General features: G+C 38.9%; 1 protein-coding gene across 3 annotated transcripts in view; it reads left to right on the forward strand.

Annotated features, from left to right (window-relative positions):
* ORC5 (origin recognition complex subunit 5) overlaps positions 1-18018 on the forward strand; it is a 130272-nt gene that overhangs the window by 97492 nt on the left and 14762 nt on the right. For 2 of the 3 annotated variants that reach the window (XM_039517391.1, XM_039517396.1), the window contains exon 14: positions 17625-17737. In XM_039517391.1, the coding sequence (XP_039373325.1) occupies positions 17625-17737 (113 nt within the window). Of the gene's footprint in view, positions 1-15355; positions 15428-17624; positions 17738-18018 lie in introns of those variants that run through there. The other variant, XM_039517411.1, reaches the window with a different exon arrangement.

Genomic DNA, 18018 nt, shown 5'->3' on the forward strand with positions numbered 1-18018 from the left:
GCTAGCATAATTTCTACTGGGGTCATTGAATTTAACTCCATGAGACTAGTTCTGCACAGTCATTTTGCCTGAAATGTGTTTTCTAAATGACATCTGGTTTTCAAACTGCCTTTTGTTACATAATAGTGGCTTTAACATCTGTATGAATTTAACTACCAGCAGCAGTGGGTTTTCAGCAAGTGCAGCCAACAATGTTAATTTTTTTGCTCTAAAAGAGCAATGTATTTTCATTAGGCTGCAAAATGTTATGATTTATGTACATTTTAATATGATTCAGAAAGAGAACAGTAAGAAGGCACTTACCCAAGTATGTCATACCCTAATTGGAGAATGAAGGTCCTTAATTTTTCAATAGATTTTGGTTTCAAAACCATAAAACAGATGAAAGTTGTGGTTGAAAGTAAGCCAAACTAAAGACTTGTTATTAGCACTCCCTTTTTGGGAAGGGTAATTGAGAACTGTAGATTCCAGAGATGGAAAATATCTATTAGATCATCTAGATGCATAGATTCCAAGGCCAGAAGGGACCCTTGTGATCATCTAGTCTAATCTCCTGTATAACACACAATTTCTAGAGCATATCTTTTAGAAAAACATCCAATCTGGATTTAAAAATTGTCCATGATGGAGAATCCACCGTGATTGCTGGTAAATTGTTCCAATAGTTAGTTACTTTCACGATAAACAATTGCCCTCATTTCCTGTCTGAATTTGTCTAACTTCAGCTTCCAGCCATTAGATCATGTTATATCTTTCTCTGCTAGATTGAAGAGCGCATAATTAAATATTTGTTCTGCATGTAGATACCCATCGGCTGTAATCAAGTGCCCCTTAACCTTCTCTCTGTTAAGCTAAACAGATTGGGATCCTTGGATCTATCACTATAACGCACGTTTTCTACTTCTTTAATCATTCTTATGGCTCTTAACATCCTTCTTGAATTGTGGGCACCAGAACTGGTCACAGATTTCCAGTGCCAGTTGCCCCAGTTCCAAATATAGAAGTAGAATAACCTCTACTTCTACTTGAGATTCCCCTGTTTATGCATCCCAGGATTGCAATAGCTCTTTTGGCCACAGCGTGTCACAGGGAGCTCCTTCAGTTGATTATTCACCACGACCCTCACATTTTTTTTCATTCACTGCTTCCCAGGATAGTCTGCCATCCTGTAAGTATGGCCTACGGTCTATGTTCCTAGATGTGTACATTTACATTTAGCTTTATTAAAACAAATATTGTTTGCTTGAGCCCGGCTTACCAAGCAATCCAGATCGCTCTGAATCAGTGATCTCTCCTCTCCATATTTTTGTATCATATGTAAACTTTATCATTGATTTTGTTTTCATCCTGGTCATTGATAAAAATGTTAAATAGCATAGGACCAAGAACCAGTTTCTGTGGGACCTTAATGGAAACACATCCACTCAATGACAATTCCTTGTTGACAGTTACATTTTGAGACCTATTCGTTAGCCAGTTTTTAATCCATCAATGTGTGCTATGTTAATTTTATATCGTTTTGTATCGATTTTTAATCAAAATGTTTGGTACTAAGTCAAACGCCTCATAGAAGTTTAAGTATATTACATCAACTCTTACTATTATCAACCAAACTTGTAATCTCATCAAAAAATGTAGCAAGTTAGTTTGACAAGATCTATTTTCCATAAACCCATATTGATTGGCATTAATTATATTACCTTCTAGTTCTGTATTAATAGAATCCCATATCAGCATCTCTATTATCTTGTCCAGCATCAATGTCTGGCTGACAGGCCCATAATTACCCAAGTCATCTCATTTACCCTTTTTAAAAATTGGCACAATATTATCCAGACCTGCTGATTTAAAAATGTCTAACATTAGTTACTTCTGTTTAACACCCTCCAAAGATACTAGTGGAATGGAAACAGTGTTATCACCATATGATGAGACTATATCAACTGTTTTTCCCGCAAATACAGAACAGAAATATTTAATGAACACTTCTGCCTTTTCTGCATTATTATTAATAGTTCTACCACTTCCATCTAGTAATGGTCCAATATTATTGTCAGGATTCTTTATGTTCCTAATGTATTTAAAAAACTCCTTTTTATTGTCCCTAACACGGCTGGCCCTAGAGTTCCTCTTGTGTCCCTTTGCTTCTCTTATCAATTTTCTGCAGTTCTTAACTTCTGATTTATATTAATTATTATCAACTTTCTGTTTTGTCCATTTGTTTTATTTATATATATAATTTTTTTATTGTTGCCTTCACTTCTCTAAATAAGATCAGTTTTTTTAATAGGCTTGTGGCTTTTGGGGCATCTATTATGCTGCTCTTCAATATTTCCCAATTATCATTTACATTTTTCTGATTAAATTCTTCCTCCCAGCTGATTTGGCTTAATGGTTTTCAGGTTTTAAAATTGGCCCTATTAAAGCACCAAGTGTATACTGATCTGACTTTTTTCTGCTTGAACATTATAAATGTGATCAGGTCAGGATCACTTGTTCCTAAGCAATCAGTTCCTCTTTATCTATTAATACAAGGTCTAATAACAAATTTCCCCATGTAGCTGCAACACTTCTTGTGTTAGGAAAATGTCATCTATAATGTTTAGAAATTCCAAGATGTTTTAGTGCTAGCAGCATCAGATGTCCAACATATGTCACTCAAATTGAAATTCGCAATGATCAAACAGCTTTTTTTCAAGATCATTTTCTTCCAAGTTATCAGTAACTTAGAAACAGGTAATGCCATTTTTACATAGTGCCACTCTCCCTCCCCTTTTGCCCGCCCAGTCCTTCCTAAATAGGTTATAACCATTGATTTTAATATTCCAATAGTGCAAATCATCCCACCGGGTTTCAATAATATCAACTAGATCGAACTTGTGCGCATAAATGAGCAATTCCAGTTCCTCTTTTTTGTTACCCAGGCTCCTGGCATTAGTGTATAGGCAATTCAAGAATTTTTTCTCCATGTTTTCTGGTTCCTTGATTAATTTTGTGCTCAAAATTTAAAATTTGGTCTGAGTTCTTATCTTCCATCTTTTTTACCCTCCCCTTTTACTATTAGTTTAATGTTCTCCTGACTACTCTGGCCAGTTTGCCCCCGAGAAGATTGGTTCCCCTTCTACTGAGGTGAAAGCCATCCAAACTATACAGCCATCTCACCATAGAAGGATGTTCCATAAAATCAAAACCCTACACTGCTTACCTACCAACGGTTCACTTCTAGAATCTCCTGCCTTCTGTCTTCTTTTGCTCATGAGACAGGAACGATCTCAAAGAAGACGACTTGGATATTCTTCAGTACGCTTCCGAGTTCCCTGAAGTCATCTGTTATCTGTGAGATATCCCACAAGGCAAGAGCATCCCAGCTCTTTGGCCTTACTATCAGTCTTGACAAGACAGAGGTCTTGTTCCAACCACCACCTCGTTCCAGTGCTCCAGTACCAGCTATCTCCATCCAGAATCAATAAAGCCAGCCTGGCCTTTTGCTGACTCCGAACAAAAGTCCTTGAGCAACACAACATTCATCTCTCCGCCAAACTGAAGATCTATAGTGCAGTGGTCCTAACATCTCTCCTGTATGGTTCTGAGACATGGACTCTTTATAAACAGCACATTTTTAAACAGTTTGAGCAATTTCACATGTACGCCTTCTGCTGAATAATGAGCATTTGCCAACAGGACAGAGTGACTGTCATAGGTTTATTCCCCACTTTAGCGTCCAAAAAATGGGGACCTGCATGGACCCTTCTAAACTTAAATCCTAGTTTAGATCTGATAATGCTGCCACCAACCAAAAATATAGTGTTTTGGTACACTTTCTGTTCCCCCAAAACTTTCCCTGGGGAACACAGATCCAAACTCCTCGGATCTTAACACAAGGAGAAATTAACCATTCCCACCTCCTTTCCCCTCCCTGACTTTCCCCTCCCTGGGTTGCCTTGAGAGGCTCCACACTGATTCAAACTCCTTGAATCTAAAACAAAGAGGGATTCACCTTCCCCCTCCTCTTTTCCCCCCACCTATTCCTGGTGAGTCAGACTAATCCCCTGAGGTCTCAAACAAGGGAAAAAATCAATCAGGTTCTTAAAAAGAAAAACTTTTAATTAAAGAAAGAAAAAGTAAAAACTATCTCTGTAAAATCAGGATGGAAATGCTTACAGGGTATACAGCTTATACAAACTAAGGGGACTCCCCCCCCTTCTAGAATAAACACAAGTAACAGCAAACAGAAATAAAATATTCGTCCAGCAAACACACATTTGCAAATACAGAAATCAATCAAAAGACTAATCCGCCTTTTTCTAATACTCACTATATTGAATAGAAGAGAATATTTCAGGAAGCTTGGAGAGCCTGGAAGTACGTCTGGCCTCTCTTAATCCCAAGAGAGAACACCCCCCCAAAACAAAGAACACAAAACAAAGACTTCCCTCCACCGAGATTTGAAAGTATCTTGTCCCCTTATTGGTCTTCTGGTCAGGTGTCAGCCAGGTCTACTGAGCTTGTTAACCCTTTACAGGTAAAAGAGACATTAACCCTTAACTATCTGTTTATGACAGTGACCAATATTAAGGTCCTTGAGAGAGCAAACACAACCAGCATTGAGGAAATTCTACTGAGAGCACAACATTGGTGGACTGAACATATCAGAATTGAAGACTACCGCCTCCCAAAACAGATCCTGTACGGGGAGCTGAGGTATGGCAAAAAGAAAGGGTCATCCATATAAGTGCTTCAAAGATAACTTGAAGAGCAGTCTCCAGTGGGCTGGCATCAATCTCAAATATGCATAGCATAGCCATGATGAGAACTGCGACAATATTGTCATTATCAGCGATGGACTACTACTATCCCACAAGACAGTGTCATGAGTACCGATATGAACCATCACCAATGGAATGTTGCCTGTTGACCTTAGAAGCCTATCCAGTCTTGGAGTGATGTCTCATGCCTTGGCTCAGGAAGACAACACACTGTCCTGTTGTCCACTTGTCCCTTGCAGAATGTTCTTTCATTTCTTCAGAGAATTGAATCTCCAACAACTATCATTTGTCTTCTTTGGATAGTTGGACAATTCTTTGTGGGCAAGCTTAATTTTCTTACAGGTTGGGCCGAGTTGCCATCCACGTGTGCCCAGTACAGCTCTCTCATCTGTTGGATTTGCCTGATCTTGAGAAGTTTCTTTGATATTTCCACATTGAGGACCTGGTATCTATTTATATTTGTAGCTGAGTGGAATTCCTCTTGCATTTCTTCTCTCTGGGGACCACAGCCTGCCCATCCCCATCTGTCTCCTGGTGTGTAGAATGTCGCCTTGAATTCTTGCCTCTGTTGCTTACAAATCTCCTGGCCTGCTTTCTGACTTCCTCTTTCTCCCCGATTCTTTGGTGGCCACCTTCATTCTTCCTTGAACCTGGAGTACTGTGGTTTCCAAACCTCGCTGCCGAGGTACTCGAGGTACAGCTACTGTGAGTCTCAATAGCTTCTCAAGATGCCCCTGCAATCCAAGAATTCTCCAGGACAGCCACCAGCTTACACTTTTGTGTACAGGACATCCCTTCTGGCTGCAGGCAGGAAAGAGAACATGGTACAACCATTTTAGGTCTCTATCGTTGGCCATCTTGATATCACACACACTGCTGAATCTGGAGGGAAAGTCTCTAAAATGCCTTTTCTCAACTTCCTCCCAAACTCTCCTGTTAGCTGCTTCTGTTCTTGTCTCATGTGATCTCCTTGCCAGTAACTTTTTATAACAAGTTCTTCCCTGCTTAGAGGAGCTCAGCTCAACCCCCTCACCACCTGGGAGCAATTAACTTCTGTCTTCAAACAGCTGGCAGCTGCTCCAAGCTCCAAGGGTTAGAGCCTCAGGGCTTTTAGCAAGGCACCCTTCTTACTCACGGCCCACAGCCCAGCTATGCAGCCTGTACACAGAGAATGAACAAACAGTCAACCAAGCAAACTACTGGCAGACTATATGCACCACTCACCAAATCCCACTATCTTCAAGCACTGAGTCTGCAGCTACCCCCTCCAAAACTCTCCTTTTATCTGCCTCTGTTTGTGGCACATCTCTTTGCCAATGCAGAATTGTTCTCTGTTGTGCTTTTACTGGTGGTTTGTCTAGCCCAGTTTTGCAAGTACCACTCAGTAGGGGTTTCATCACCCCTCTGGGAAACTGTTTCATAGGCTAATAACTCTTATGTAAGGAAGGTTTTCCTAATACTCAGCCTAATTGTCCCCTTTAGATTCATGCCACTGATTCTATTTATAAATCCCCCCCCCCTTTTAGCTATGCTGAAAAATTCCCTTCTATCTCATACAGTTATAATCTGTATTGGTGGACTTTTCTTACCATTAGTCAGTCTTCACTTAACCAGGCCAAACATATATTTCCTTGTAAATCAGTCTATCCAGCCACTAATCAATTATTGCTTTTATGTGAATATTCTCTGGTTTGTCATCATCTTCCTGGTAAGAGGCAGGGTCTTCTCAGTGAATGGCCTTCACTTCTGGAATTATTTTCTCCTCCACAAAGCCCTAATGGCCTAACAAAGCTCGTCTTTGTTACCCTTTAAGGAATGATGCAAAGCCCATCTGTGTAACTATAGCTGGTTGGTGAAAAATATATTACCCTTAAGTGTGGCTTCTGTTATACCTGGGAGTTAGGCCTCTAAGTTTGACCAGTAGAGCTTAGAAGTATTTCAGAAGGTCTGTTCTCTTCAGGGTACCATCCTCAGCCACTTGCTATTCTTAACCACTAACCCTTGATAACCCACCTACCCAAAAACACTTTTCAAGGATCATTGTCACACAACTACATTTAAGGGGAAATTTAGTCATTGGATTTCAGCATAGCTATTACACCTGTTCCGTCATGCCTTGAAGGTCAAGAATTCTTCTCCAGACTTCCTGACTGCCCTTTCAGAAATGTCAGTCACTGGTATGTAACATTGTACTGTTACTGTGGTCTCTTCTACTCAGACTAAATTATAACTACATCCAATTTTACTTTTCTGAACAGTCTTAGAATATTTCTTCTAATTTCTTTTGTTCAAAATATTCTTAATAAATGTCCTTTTTTAAAATCACCCACGCAGTTTTTCTGGCTACTTTCAAGTCTGTTCTCACCAGATGTTCTAAGCTTTTGTGACAATGAAATACAGCCACTGTAATACGTGCTATGAAGAAAAAGCTTTGAGAACTGAGATTTTTTGCTAAGAGGCACAATTACTTTCATTTATATCTTTCCAAATGTGGAATACATTTTTATATATTTTTGTTTGAAAACAGATTACTTTCTGGGGTTTACACTGCCTGAACTTTAGAAATAGTGATATTTTTCAAAGCTAGTTATAAAACAACATTATCAACTTGTTAAGATTTAGTAGAATATGGAAATTTTAGTGGGAATCTTTTTATTATGTATCAAGCTGCAAGTCCCCTATCCTCCAAGGAAGGAACAGACCCCAAGTTAACATCCAAACGCATTCCCTTCCTGGGGTTTGGCTTTATTAGTAACCTCAAAACAATAATACAACAGAAAACATAGTCTCTGCTTCCTCTGTGCCTAGCTATCACAGGAATACCTCTGTCCTAACTCTCCATTCCCTCTGTCTAGAAAGTCACTGCCACCTCCCATATGTCTAGAGTTTAAGTTCATGAGCCACATTTGCCCCTGTGTAAAGCGGAATGTCAGTGCCTTTATGCAGGGTTCTAAAACTTGCTGACAGGATGAGTTACCAGAAGAGTCCTGCTGCTCTGTTACATTTTCACAAAGTGCTAAACTAGTATAGCTCTGTATTGTGTGGGCAGTAATGTATTTAAAGATGTCAGCAATTTGAAATTGTTTCTTTTGAAAACATGAGTTGCAGTGGATTCCCATTCTTTTGTCTTAACTTTGGGGACAAGACTCAGACAGAACTTCCAAAGTGTTTTAAGGGTTACATATATCTCTCTTCCCCCTCTCAGAATATGGTACATTCTGCCACTGCTTCATGGATTTCAGAACCCCTAAATGTCCAAACTGATGTTAGTTCTCTTTCAGTTGCTACTAGCACTTAAAGGTTCGCCACCCTGTTCTTTTTTTTTTCTGTGCACCTGGTACATCAAGTGAGCCTCAGAACCTGTACATTCTCTATATCAGATTAATCTAAAGTAGTGCTTGTGAATGGGGAAGGTGAGGGGGATGAGGATAATGATGAATGAAAGAAACTCATGCTGCTAGAAAACCCAACAAAATGTTTTCTGCCAGCAGACAAAGTGAGAAAGTGATGACCTTGGGTGACAAAACACAGTTGCTGCTCATGATTTTCCCCAAACCTGGCAGAAAAGTTATGCAAGGCCTGGCTGCTTCCACATAACTTATCTTGAACTAGCCACAACACACGTCTTTTAGCCCCATGACCACGTCGTCATGCAACAGATACTTCCACTGTTCAGTCATGCCATCTTACAAGAGTCCTTTAAGAACTGGTGAATGTATTTCTGTGGGATCACAACACAGTGCTAATGGAGTCACCGTCTGAGCCTTTAGCAGAGTGCTTTTTATTTTGCCTGCCACTAAAGAAATTGTAAAATCTGTGGATAAAAAGCACTGGATAAGAGCTAAGTATTATTATTTATTTTTACTGTTTTGATTTTTAATTCCAATCAGATCTTTGAGAAGAGTAGGTGAAATGCAGTCTTTAATGACTGATCCACCATTCACTGTAAGTTATCTTTTGTTCTCTTTGCAAATTTATAACTAAATTGTTGTCTGAGTTCCACTTGGTTCAGACCATCGTCCTCCAAATATTTTTTTACCACACTTCATTTTGATCCAGGGAAATTTAGAATCCAGACCTTTTTAGATGTCAAAACAGTTTTAGGATTTTATTTTTTTAGGATTAAAACATTTTAGGACATCACTTAAACATTGTCTGTTGGGTATCACTATAAGGGAAATGACATCTGTACACATCTATCTAAGTGGGTTTATATATACAGTATATATAGCTATATATAAAAGACCTGTTTATACATTAATCAGGATGACAGGACATCAGTATTCCTGTATTCTCTCCTGTGTTTTCCTACCTAGCAACTACCTTAATAGTCTCAGCTTTCTTCACCCAAGTAATCTTTAAGGAGTATTTATCCAAACAGGCTCTCACATGCATTGCTGAGTGTTTAGAATATGACCCACACTGAGTGAGCATTAGAATTCAGTCATCTGTAGTAAAAGTGGCTTGTCTGTTTGCTTGTGTCTGGTGCAGATATTGGCCAAGCTGCCACTTGGAACTCAAAGCACACTTTCTAGAAGCTTTATTGTTTAGAGTTGGAGGGCAGTCAGATGCCCAGTTTAGTAGGGCAGTGTTTGTTTAATTATTGCAACTCTTAATTTCTTAATGGTTGCTGCTTGCTAGTCTTCAGGGGTTGAGAGCTGTGGAAGCAATTTGGGGAAGGAAAAAAGGAAGTTGCTTAACTAATTTGCTGTTCTCATACCTTGTTTCTCCCGTCAATCTACACTCTTTCTCTCTCTAATGTCTTTAGCGTTTGGAATCTGTGTTTGTTGCTCTGCATGAATTGGAAATAGCAGGCTTATCTACCTTTGCTTTTTAAGCATAGTCTCAGTACCTGAACCTATAGGCTTATAACGCTCTGTTTAAACATTCACTACAAAGTGATTTTTGATCTATGTGTATTGCATTAAACTTACTGAGAATTTATGGAAGAAGCATAGTTGGAGAGCTGCGGTTGACCAGGTAAATAACCTTGTTTTACTCTAAATAAGGATCAAAACTTTCGTGTCTTGTAGCATGTTAAGCTTAAAACATTAATCAGAAACTTGGTATCCAGCCTGACAGTATTTCTGATTTATAGGCAGAGGATTTAGTAAGCAGTTTTACAATACGGGACTGACCTTCTGTTCCATATACAGTATTTGATGAGAGTAGGGGAAATTGGTCACAATTTGTTATTAACGCAGCACTGGAACATTTGTAATGCAGCAGCAAGGTCACTTTTGATTTCTGCAGCCTACATAATATTTAGATGGGTCCAGCTCCAAGCTATCAAGGCTTATGGTGTGTTCATTGGAAGCTTTTATGAGCCTCATGCCATTCCTTCTGTGGGATATGACCTGATTTCATTGGTAGTCTCTGAATGTAAGAGGCCAGCTGCAAGCATATCCTGCAAAAATGATTAGCCAATAATGGTGCACTGGGGTGTAAAATAGCAGTTGTAATAACAGATTACTCCATTATGCTTCTTCATTGACTGAATAAAGACCTGATTGAGTGAAGAATGTAGAAAAATGTACTCTTCTGACTTAAATTTAAAGGATTTGATAAAATAACAAATTTAGGGGTAAGAGGAGTGCCATTAAATTGAAACCAGAGAGATTTGCAAATTAGAATTTGAGTAATTTCCTATAGTCTCCAAAGTTCCTATAGTTTCCTATAGTTTTCCAAAGTGCTATAACTAACAAAAGGAATTGTGAATCAGCTGCCTTTAACATAATTTATAGACCTAAGGTAATTTTATGCAATATTCAGGTTTGTGGGAACAAAGGAAGCAGTAATCATATCATAGTTTTCAGACTTGTATTGTCATAGGTTATAAACCAAAATTAAATAGTTATACTTATTTATAAACATTGTCTCATTCCTAGTAAACCTAGTTTTTGCTCACCACAGACTAGGGGTCTGAAGAAATACTAAGGAGATTAGAATAATATTTTAAAGTAATCAATTTTGGGACATAGCTTTAACCAGTAAGGAAGGTTTGAAGGCTTCTTATTCCTTTAGCTTTCCTTTGCTTATTTACACATAAATTTACTGTGGTTAAATATTTGCTTTCTTGATGGTTTGAATTTGCATTAGGTTGCCTAATGCAGGCATTCACTCTTACTTAAGAAACTTGTTAGTACATTATATTTAGTACATTATATTTAATCACTTTCAGACTTGTTAACATTTTGCTTTTGAAATGTGGGACTATTTCCATTATATCTTCTCTGCCTGATCAGATCCTGAATGTCACAATGTCACTGTGTCATGGTGCATTGTCACCAGCTGAGGGTAAGTAACTAGGAGCATCTTTTCTCCTCCCTGACACACAGCATCACAGAGAGAGGGGGCAACTGAGCAATCAAGATACTTTTTAAAAAATAAGGCCAAAGTAGTATATTCTGATGTCCTCACTGTGCTGCGATTTACATCAGCTAAGCAGGACAAATGAGGCTGCATTCTAATGGAATATATTCACAGGTATAAAAGACTGTGTCCTACAGTTCAATATTTGCATTTTGGTTTATTGCACTTCAGGATGAATTTTTCAGAACATCCCTGTGCATTTGCAGAAATAGTCTCCCAGGCTGAAGCTCCCACCTGCTCCTTTAGAGAGCTGTGGCAGCATTGCACCAATATATTTCTCCTTTCTGCACTTGAGTTTTGTTTTTGTTTGTTTTTTCGTTCCTGCCTCAGTCAAACAGTTCGCCAATCCTAACACTTCTTCCAGAAGTGGCTTTTTGGAGGCAGTATTTCCTGTGTATGGCTCATCTGAAACACTTTCTCCTTTCTTCCTCCCCCCTCTTCCTGGTGTGTAACTCCTCACTTATTTTATCCTCTTTTCTCATTTTCCACACCACCCATGAATAAAAAAGGCCATTCTGGGTCAGACCAGTGGTCCATCTAGCCCAGTATCCTGTCTTCCAACACTGGCCAGTGTGTCAGATGCTTCACAGGGAATGAACAGAACAGGGCAACTATCAAGTATGGTATCTGTTCTTATCAGTGTAATGGACTGAATCTCAGAACAGTGTGCGTTACTTTGCATTTATCAACATTGAATTTCCTCTGCTGTTTTGTTGCCCATTCACTCAGTTTTGTGATATTCTTTGTAACTCTTTGCAGTCCGCTTCGTACTTAACTGTCTTGAATAATTTTGTACAGTCTGTGAACGTTGCCACCGCACTGTTTATCCCCTTTTTCAGAATAGTTTTGAATAAGTTGAACAGCACAGGTCCCAGCATAAATCCTTGAGGGACCCTGCTATTTGCCTCTCTCCTCTGTGAAAACTGACTGTATCTTCCTATCTTTTAACTAGTTACTGATCCATGAGAAGACCTTCCCTCTTATCTCATGACTGTTTACTTTGCTTCAGAGCCTTTGGTGAGGGACCTTGTCAAAGGCTTTCTGAAAGTCCAAGTACACTATATCAACTGGATCGCCTTTGTCCACATGCTTGTTGACTTCTCAAAGAATTCTAATAAATTAGTGAGGGCCCTTTACAAAAGGCTTGTTGACTCTTCCCCAACATATTGCGTTCATCTGTGTGCAATCATTTTGTTCTTTACTATAGTTTCAGCTGATTTTCTTGGTACTGAAGTTTGGCATTCTGGCCCGTAATTGCCAGGATTGCCTCTGGAACCTTTTTTAAAAATCGGCATGACATTATCTATCCTCCAGTCACCTATTACAGGGGCTGATTTCAACAATAGGTTACATAGCACAGTTAGTAGCTCTGCAGTTTCATATATGAGTTCCTTCAGTACTCTTGCACAAATACCATTTGGTCCTAGTGACTTATTATTGTTTAACTTTTTGGTATGTTCCAAAACTTCCTCAACTCCTCCATCTGGGGCAGTTCCACAGATTTGTTACCAGAAAAGAATGGCTCAGGTGTGGAAATCTTCCTTAGATCCTCTGCAGTGAGGTGCATTTAGCTTCTCTGCAATGGCTTTATGTTCCGTGAGTGCTCCTTTAGCACGCTGATTGTCCAGTGACCCCACTGATTGTTTGGCAGGCTTCCTGCTTCTGAAGTTCTTAAACACTTTTGCTGTTAATTTTTGCTAGTTGTTCTTTAAATTCTTTTTTAGTCCGCCTAATTTTACTTTTATACTTGACTTGCCAGGGTTAGCACTCCTTTCTATCCTCTTACCTACAGTTTGACTTCCAGTTTTTAAAGGATGCCTTTTTGTTACTAACCACCTCTTTTACTGTGCTGTTTTGCTGATGTGGCATTTTTTGGTCCTTTTGTTTTTTGTTTGTTTTTTATTTGGGATATACATTTAGTTTGAGCCTCTGTTATATTTTTTAAATAGTTTCCATGCAGCTTGCAGGCATTTCACTTTTGTGACTTGTTTCTTTTAGTGTCCATTTAACTAGCTTCTGTGTTTAAAAAAAAAATTCTTGTTTTTGAAGTTAAATGTTACTGTGTTGGGTATCTTTGGTATCTCCCTTCAAAGCTATTAGCGGTTCAGCTATATTCACCTCTTGGACCAGATCCTGTGCTGCACTTAGGACTAATTGCCTCTCCCCTTGTGGGTTCCAGGACTAGTGCTCCAAGGAGTAGTCATTAATGGTGTCTAGAAATTTTCTTTCTTCATCCCTTCAGTGACGCCTGGTAGACCAGGTGCCACCTCATGCCAAGCCCCCTAGTTCTCAACTGAACACTAACCAATACATAACTGGAAACCAGTCTGGCTCATCTCTGTGTTAGTATTGTTAAAATAGATGTTAAGTTTATAAGTATGTGTTTAGACTTAATGAAATGCTTGTAGGATGTTGCATATTAAGGCTGTCAATTAATCGTCGTTAACTCAAGTGATTAACTCAAAACAAATTAATTAGATTAAAAAAATAATTGCGATTAAACAATAAGAGAATACCAATTGAAATTTATTATGAATATTTTGGATGTTTTTTCTACATTTTCAAATATATTGATTTCAGTTACAACACAGAATATAAAGTGTACAGTGCTCTCTTTATATTATTTTTTATTATAAATATTTGCACTGTAAAAAAGATGTACAAAAGAAATAGAATTTTTAAGTTCACCTCATACAAGAACTGTAGTGAAATCTCTTTATTGTGAGAGTTCAACTTACAAATGTAGATTTTTTTTGTTACTTAACCGCACTCAAAAACAAAGCTATGTAAAACTTTGGAGCCTACAAGTCCATTCAGTCCTACTTCTTGTTTAGCCAATCACTAAGACAAACAAGTTTGTTTACATTTATTGGAATTAATGCTGCCCACTTCTTATTTACAGTGTCACCTGAAAGTGAGACCAGCATTGGCATGGCACTTTTGTAGCTGGCAGTGCAAGGTATTTATGTGCCAGATGTGCTAAACGTTCGTATGCCCTCTCGCGCTTAGGCCACCATTCCAGAAGACGTGTTTCCACGTTGCTGATGCTTGTTAAAAAATTAATAAATTACTTAAATTTGTGACTGAACTTCTTGGGGGAGAATTGTACATCTCCTGCACTGTGGTTTTACCCACATCCTGCCATATATTTCGTGTTATGGCAGTCTCAGATGACGACCCAGCACATGTTTGATTTAAGAACACTTTCCTTGCAGATTTGACAAAACACAGAGAAGATACCAATGTGAGATTTCCAAAAATAGCTACAGCTCTCAACCCAAGGTTTAAGAATCTGAAGTGCCTTCCAAAATCTGAGAGGGACGAGATGTGGAACATGCGGTCATAAGTCTTAAAAGAGCAACACTCTGATACAGAAACTACAAAACATGAACCACCAAAAAAGAAAATCAACCTTTTGTTCGTGGCATCTGACTCATATGATGAAAATGAACATGCATCAGTCCGCACTGCTTTGGATTGTTATTGATCAGAACCCATCATCCGCATGGAAGCGTGTTCTTTGGAATTGTGGTTGAAGCATGAAGAGGCATTCTAATGTTTAGCATATCTAGCATGTAAATACCTTGCAAGGCCAGCTACAACAATGCCATGCAAATGCCTGTTCTCACTTTCAGGTGACATTGTAAATAAGAAGCAGGCAACATTATCTCCCGTAAATGTAGACAAACTTGTTTGTCTTAACGATTGGCTGAACAAGAAGTTAGGACTCAGTGGACTGTAGGCTCTAAAGTTTTACATTATTTTATTTTTGAGTGCAGTTACGTAAAAAAAAAATTCTAGATATCGTGAAAGTGTAACTTACAAAAAGAGATTGCACTACAGTACTTATGAAGTGAATTGAAAATTTTATTTTGTTTATCTTTTTTACAGTGCATATATTTGTAATCAAGAATAATATAAACTGAGCACTGTACACTTTGTACTGTGTTGTAATATATTTGAAAATGTAGAAAACATCCAAAATTATTTAAATAAATAGTATATATTATTATTTAACAATGATTAAAACTGCAATTAATCATGATTATTATATGCAGTAGGGCTGTCAAACGATTACAAAAATTAATCTCACGTATAACATCTGTAGCCCATATTATAAAGCGATATTAAGTGTTTGCATTGTAATCCTCTGTGATTGTGCAAGTCATCAAACAGGAAAGGATCATTAATTATTGTAAAATGCTGGCTTCCTACAGAGGGTGTTAGGTCCTGCCCACCAAGAAGGCCCATTGAAACAAAATGAGACATTGTGAAACATCAAAGAACAAAGACTTTGTTAATTGTCTTCCGCTGCACTCCCCTCCAAGAAGAGGAGACATGCAGGTGCACTCATCCCATCCGCTTGAACTCTGGGGGGGGGAGAAGCTCTGGGGGCCCCACACAGCCCCCTCCAGCGCTCCCCAACTGAAACTGGTTTGTTTAACACTCTACTCCTGGGGGGAATCTTTTTTGCTGTTGTCTGTATTGTTGACATACTTGTTGACAAGTATTTTGAAATAAATTACCCAAAAAATTGAAACTGGAGTGATTATGTTGTGTTATTTTGACAAAATATGCAGAATTTTTAATTTTTTGGCACAGAATTCTCCCAGGAGTAACTGTGACAGTAAGGTGCCAGACAAAGACAAAGCTTGAGCAGCCAGTAAGGGAGTGCAGGTGTGGGCTAAAGATGGTGGCATAGTTTTGTCTTTGTCTGTCATCCTCTGGTCATCCCAAATGATGTAGTAGGGGATAATGGTTCCTTCATTTCTCCTGCTTCCCCCAACAGAGTCCTGATGGTTAGTTGCTACAAAGTCCATTGTGCTCTGAGCAAAAAGCTTTCCTCTTATGACTAGTACCCAGCTTCCTCTGCAGTGTCAAGCAGAGCTAGTGGGACACTGATCAGTGAACTCACCTGCACACCACACCAAGTTCACAGATGCCTTTGGCAAAGAACTTTTTGGCATCCCACCCTCAATCTTGAAGTCAGAAGGAGAAAATAGCCAACAATATGGACACTTTAAAAATAAACCCTGTAAATAAGTTTGTCTTTAGCCTGTGAACCCTTTATGGGAGGGATTGTCTCTTTTCTGTATTTGTACAGTGCCCAGCACAACTGGACCTAAATCCTGACTGCAGCCCTTGGGTGCTAGTATAATACAGTATAAATATTTATTATTACAGCTGATGATGATGATTATGATAACAATAAAAATCACCCTTGAGGCACACACTTAACACAGATTAGCCTTCAGCAGCTCTATTAAACTAAATGTGTATTCATAGTGTATTTTTTGTGTCTTTTTTCCATTCTAGTTCTGTAACTCCCAGCTTCATTCTTTTCCTATATCTCTACATCTGAATTTCCACCTTTGTCATTTCTCTCTCTCTCTCATTTGTCTCTCACCATTCACACTTTTTCTAGGGTCTCCATTAGGTGTGACCAGGTGTCCCAATTTTATAGGGACAGTCCCAATGTTTGGGTCTTTTTCTTATATAGGCTCCTATTACCCCGCCCCTCCCCTAATTACCCCGATTTTTCACATTTGCTGTCTGGTCACCCTAGTCTCCATACTCCTTCCTTTCCTTTATTTTTAGTGTGCGCTTGGGCACCATTTAAAGTAAGTAGCAAAGTGTATTCCTTATGTTTAATATGGTGTATACCTATAATACCACAGTGTGGAAACTATCAAGACTTTAATGGCATTGAGTGTGCATGTGTGTACGTATATATGTATGTATTGATACGTACTTATCCAACTCTGCTAAGAGATCATCTTTTGAAAGAAGGAAAAGAGAGAAATGTCTATTTGTGCACATTGATCGATCTCTCAAGATATTGTGTGTGTGTGTGTGTCTGTACATGAGTGTGCACACACACACATACCTCTCTCTTTCCTTCCAGGCCCACTCCCCAAGGGGTGGGTTTTTGGCTTAGTGCATGATCTTCAGGACCCTTCATCCTGCCTTCCAACTTTGGGGCTTCTGTCTCATGGCAGGGTAGGATGATTCAGTGAGTTTGTTTGAAATGTGGTCTAATCTGGCACAAGAGGCTCTGGGGTATAAAACTCTGAGTATGACAATTCAAAAAGGTGGTCTCCACATGTGAGGGAAGTGAACTTGATGTATGTCTTAGGTGGCTGTCAAGACTTAGAAAGTGCCAATTCAGGGAGGTAACGGAACTGTAGAGATATTTAAGAAGAATTTCAGGGTAACCTCTGATATGAAGTGCCCTAGATCTCAACCTATGCATAAGGCTTCTCCTGCTGCAGACCTGGTCATGTGAATTTACACCCTTTTGGGTCAGCTGGTTTCAGAACAGTGAGACAATCAGTGGGACAGAATAGCCAAATGTAGAACTTCCTTATGAAATATGAGACATCTGGTGACCTTGCAAAAGTTATGTTGGTGACAAATGAAAATTTGGTCATTGTTATTCCTGTTTGCAAAAGTGAGTAATGTTTCAGTGATGTCTCTTGTTTCTAGATCACCTCTCTTGTGACACTCCAGCTTTTAACCTTGGTTGGCCATGATGACCAGCTTGATGGACCAAAGTACAAATGTACTGTCTCTCTTGACTTCATCAGGGCTATTGCAAGGTAAGATTGTTAAATAGCATTTAATGTTGCATGCACCGAACTGTATAAAAGGTTTAGATTTCAAAACCAATTCTTTGTTTAAACATTTATACTGGCTTCCTGCAGTGCACAGTGATACAGGAGTTGTACTTGTTGATCCTTTTCTCTCCATTCTTCAACTCAGTACTGAGGGGCTGTCAGCTGCAAAGCATTCAGTAATAGAGAATCTCATGGCCTGTCACAGGGTGGATGTTAGTGGTCTCTTAGAAAAGTATGCAGATTCCTTCCTTGCCAATGGGCTG

Source organism: Mauremys reevesii, linkage group 1 (assembly GCF_016161935.1).
Source record: "Mauremys reevesii isolate NIE-2019 linkage group 1, ASM1616193v1, whole genome shotgun sequence".
Classification (NCBI taxonomy): domain Eukaryota; kingdom Metazoa; phylum Chordata; order Testudines; family Geoemydidae; genus Mauremys; species Mauremys reevesii.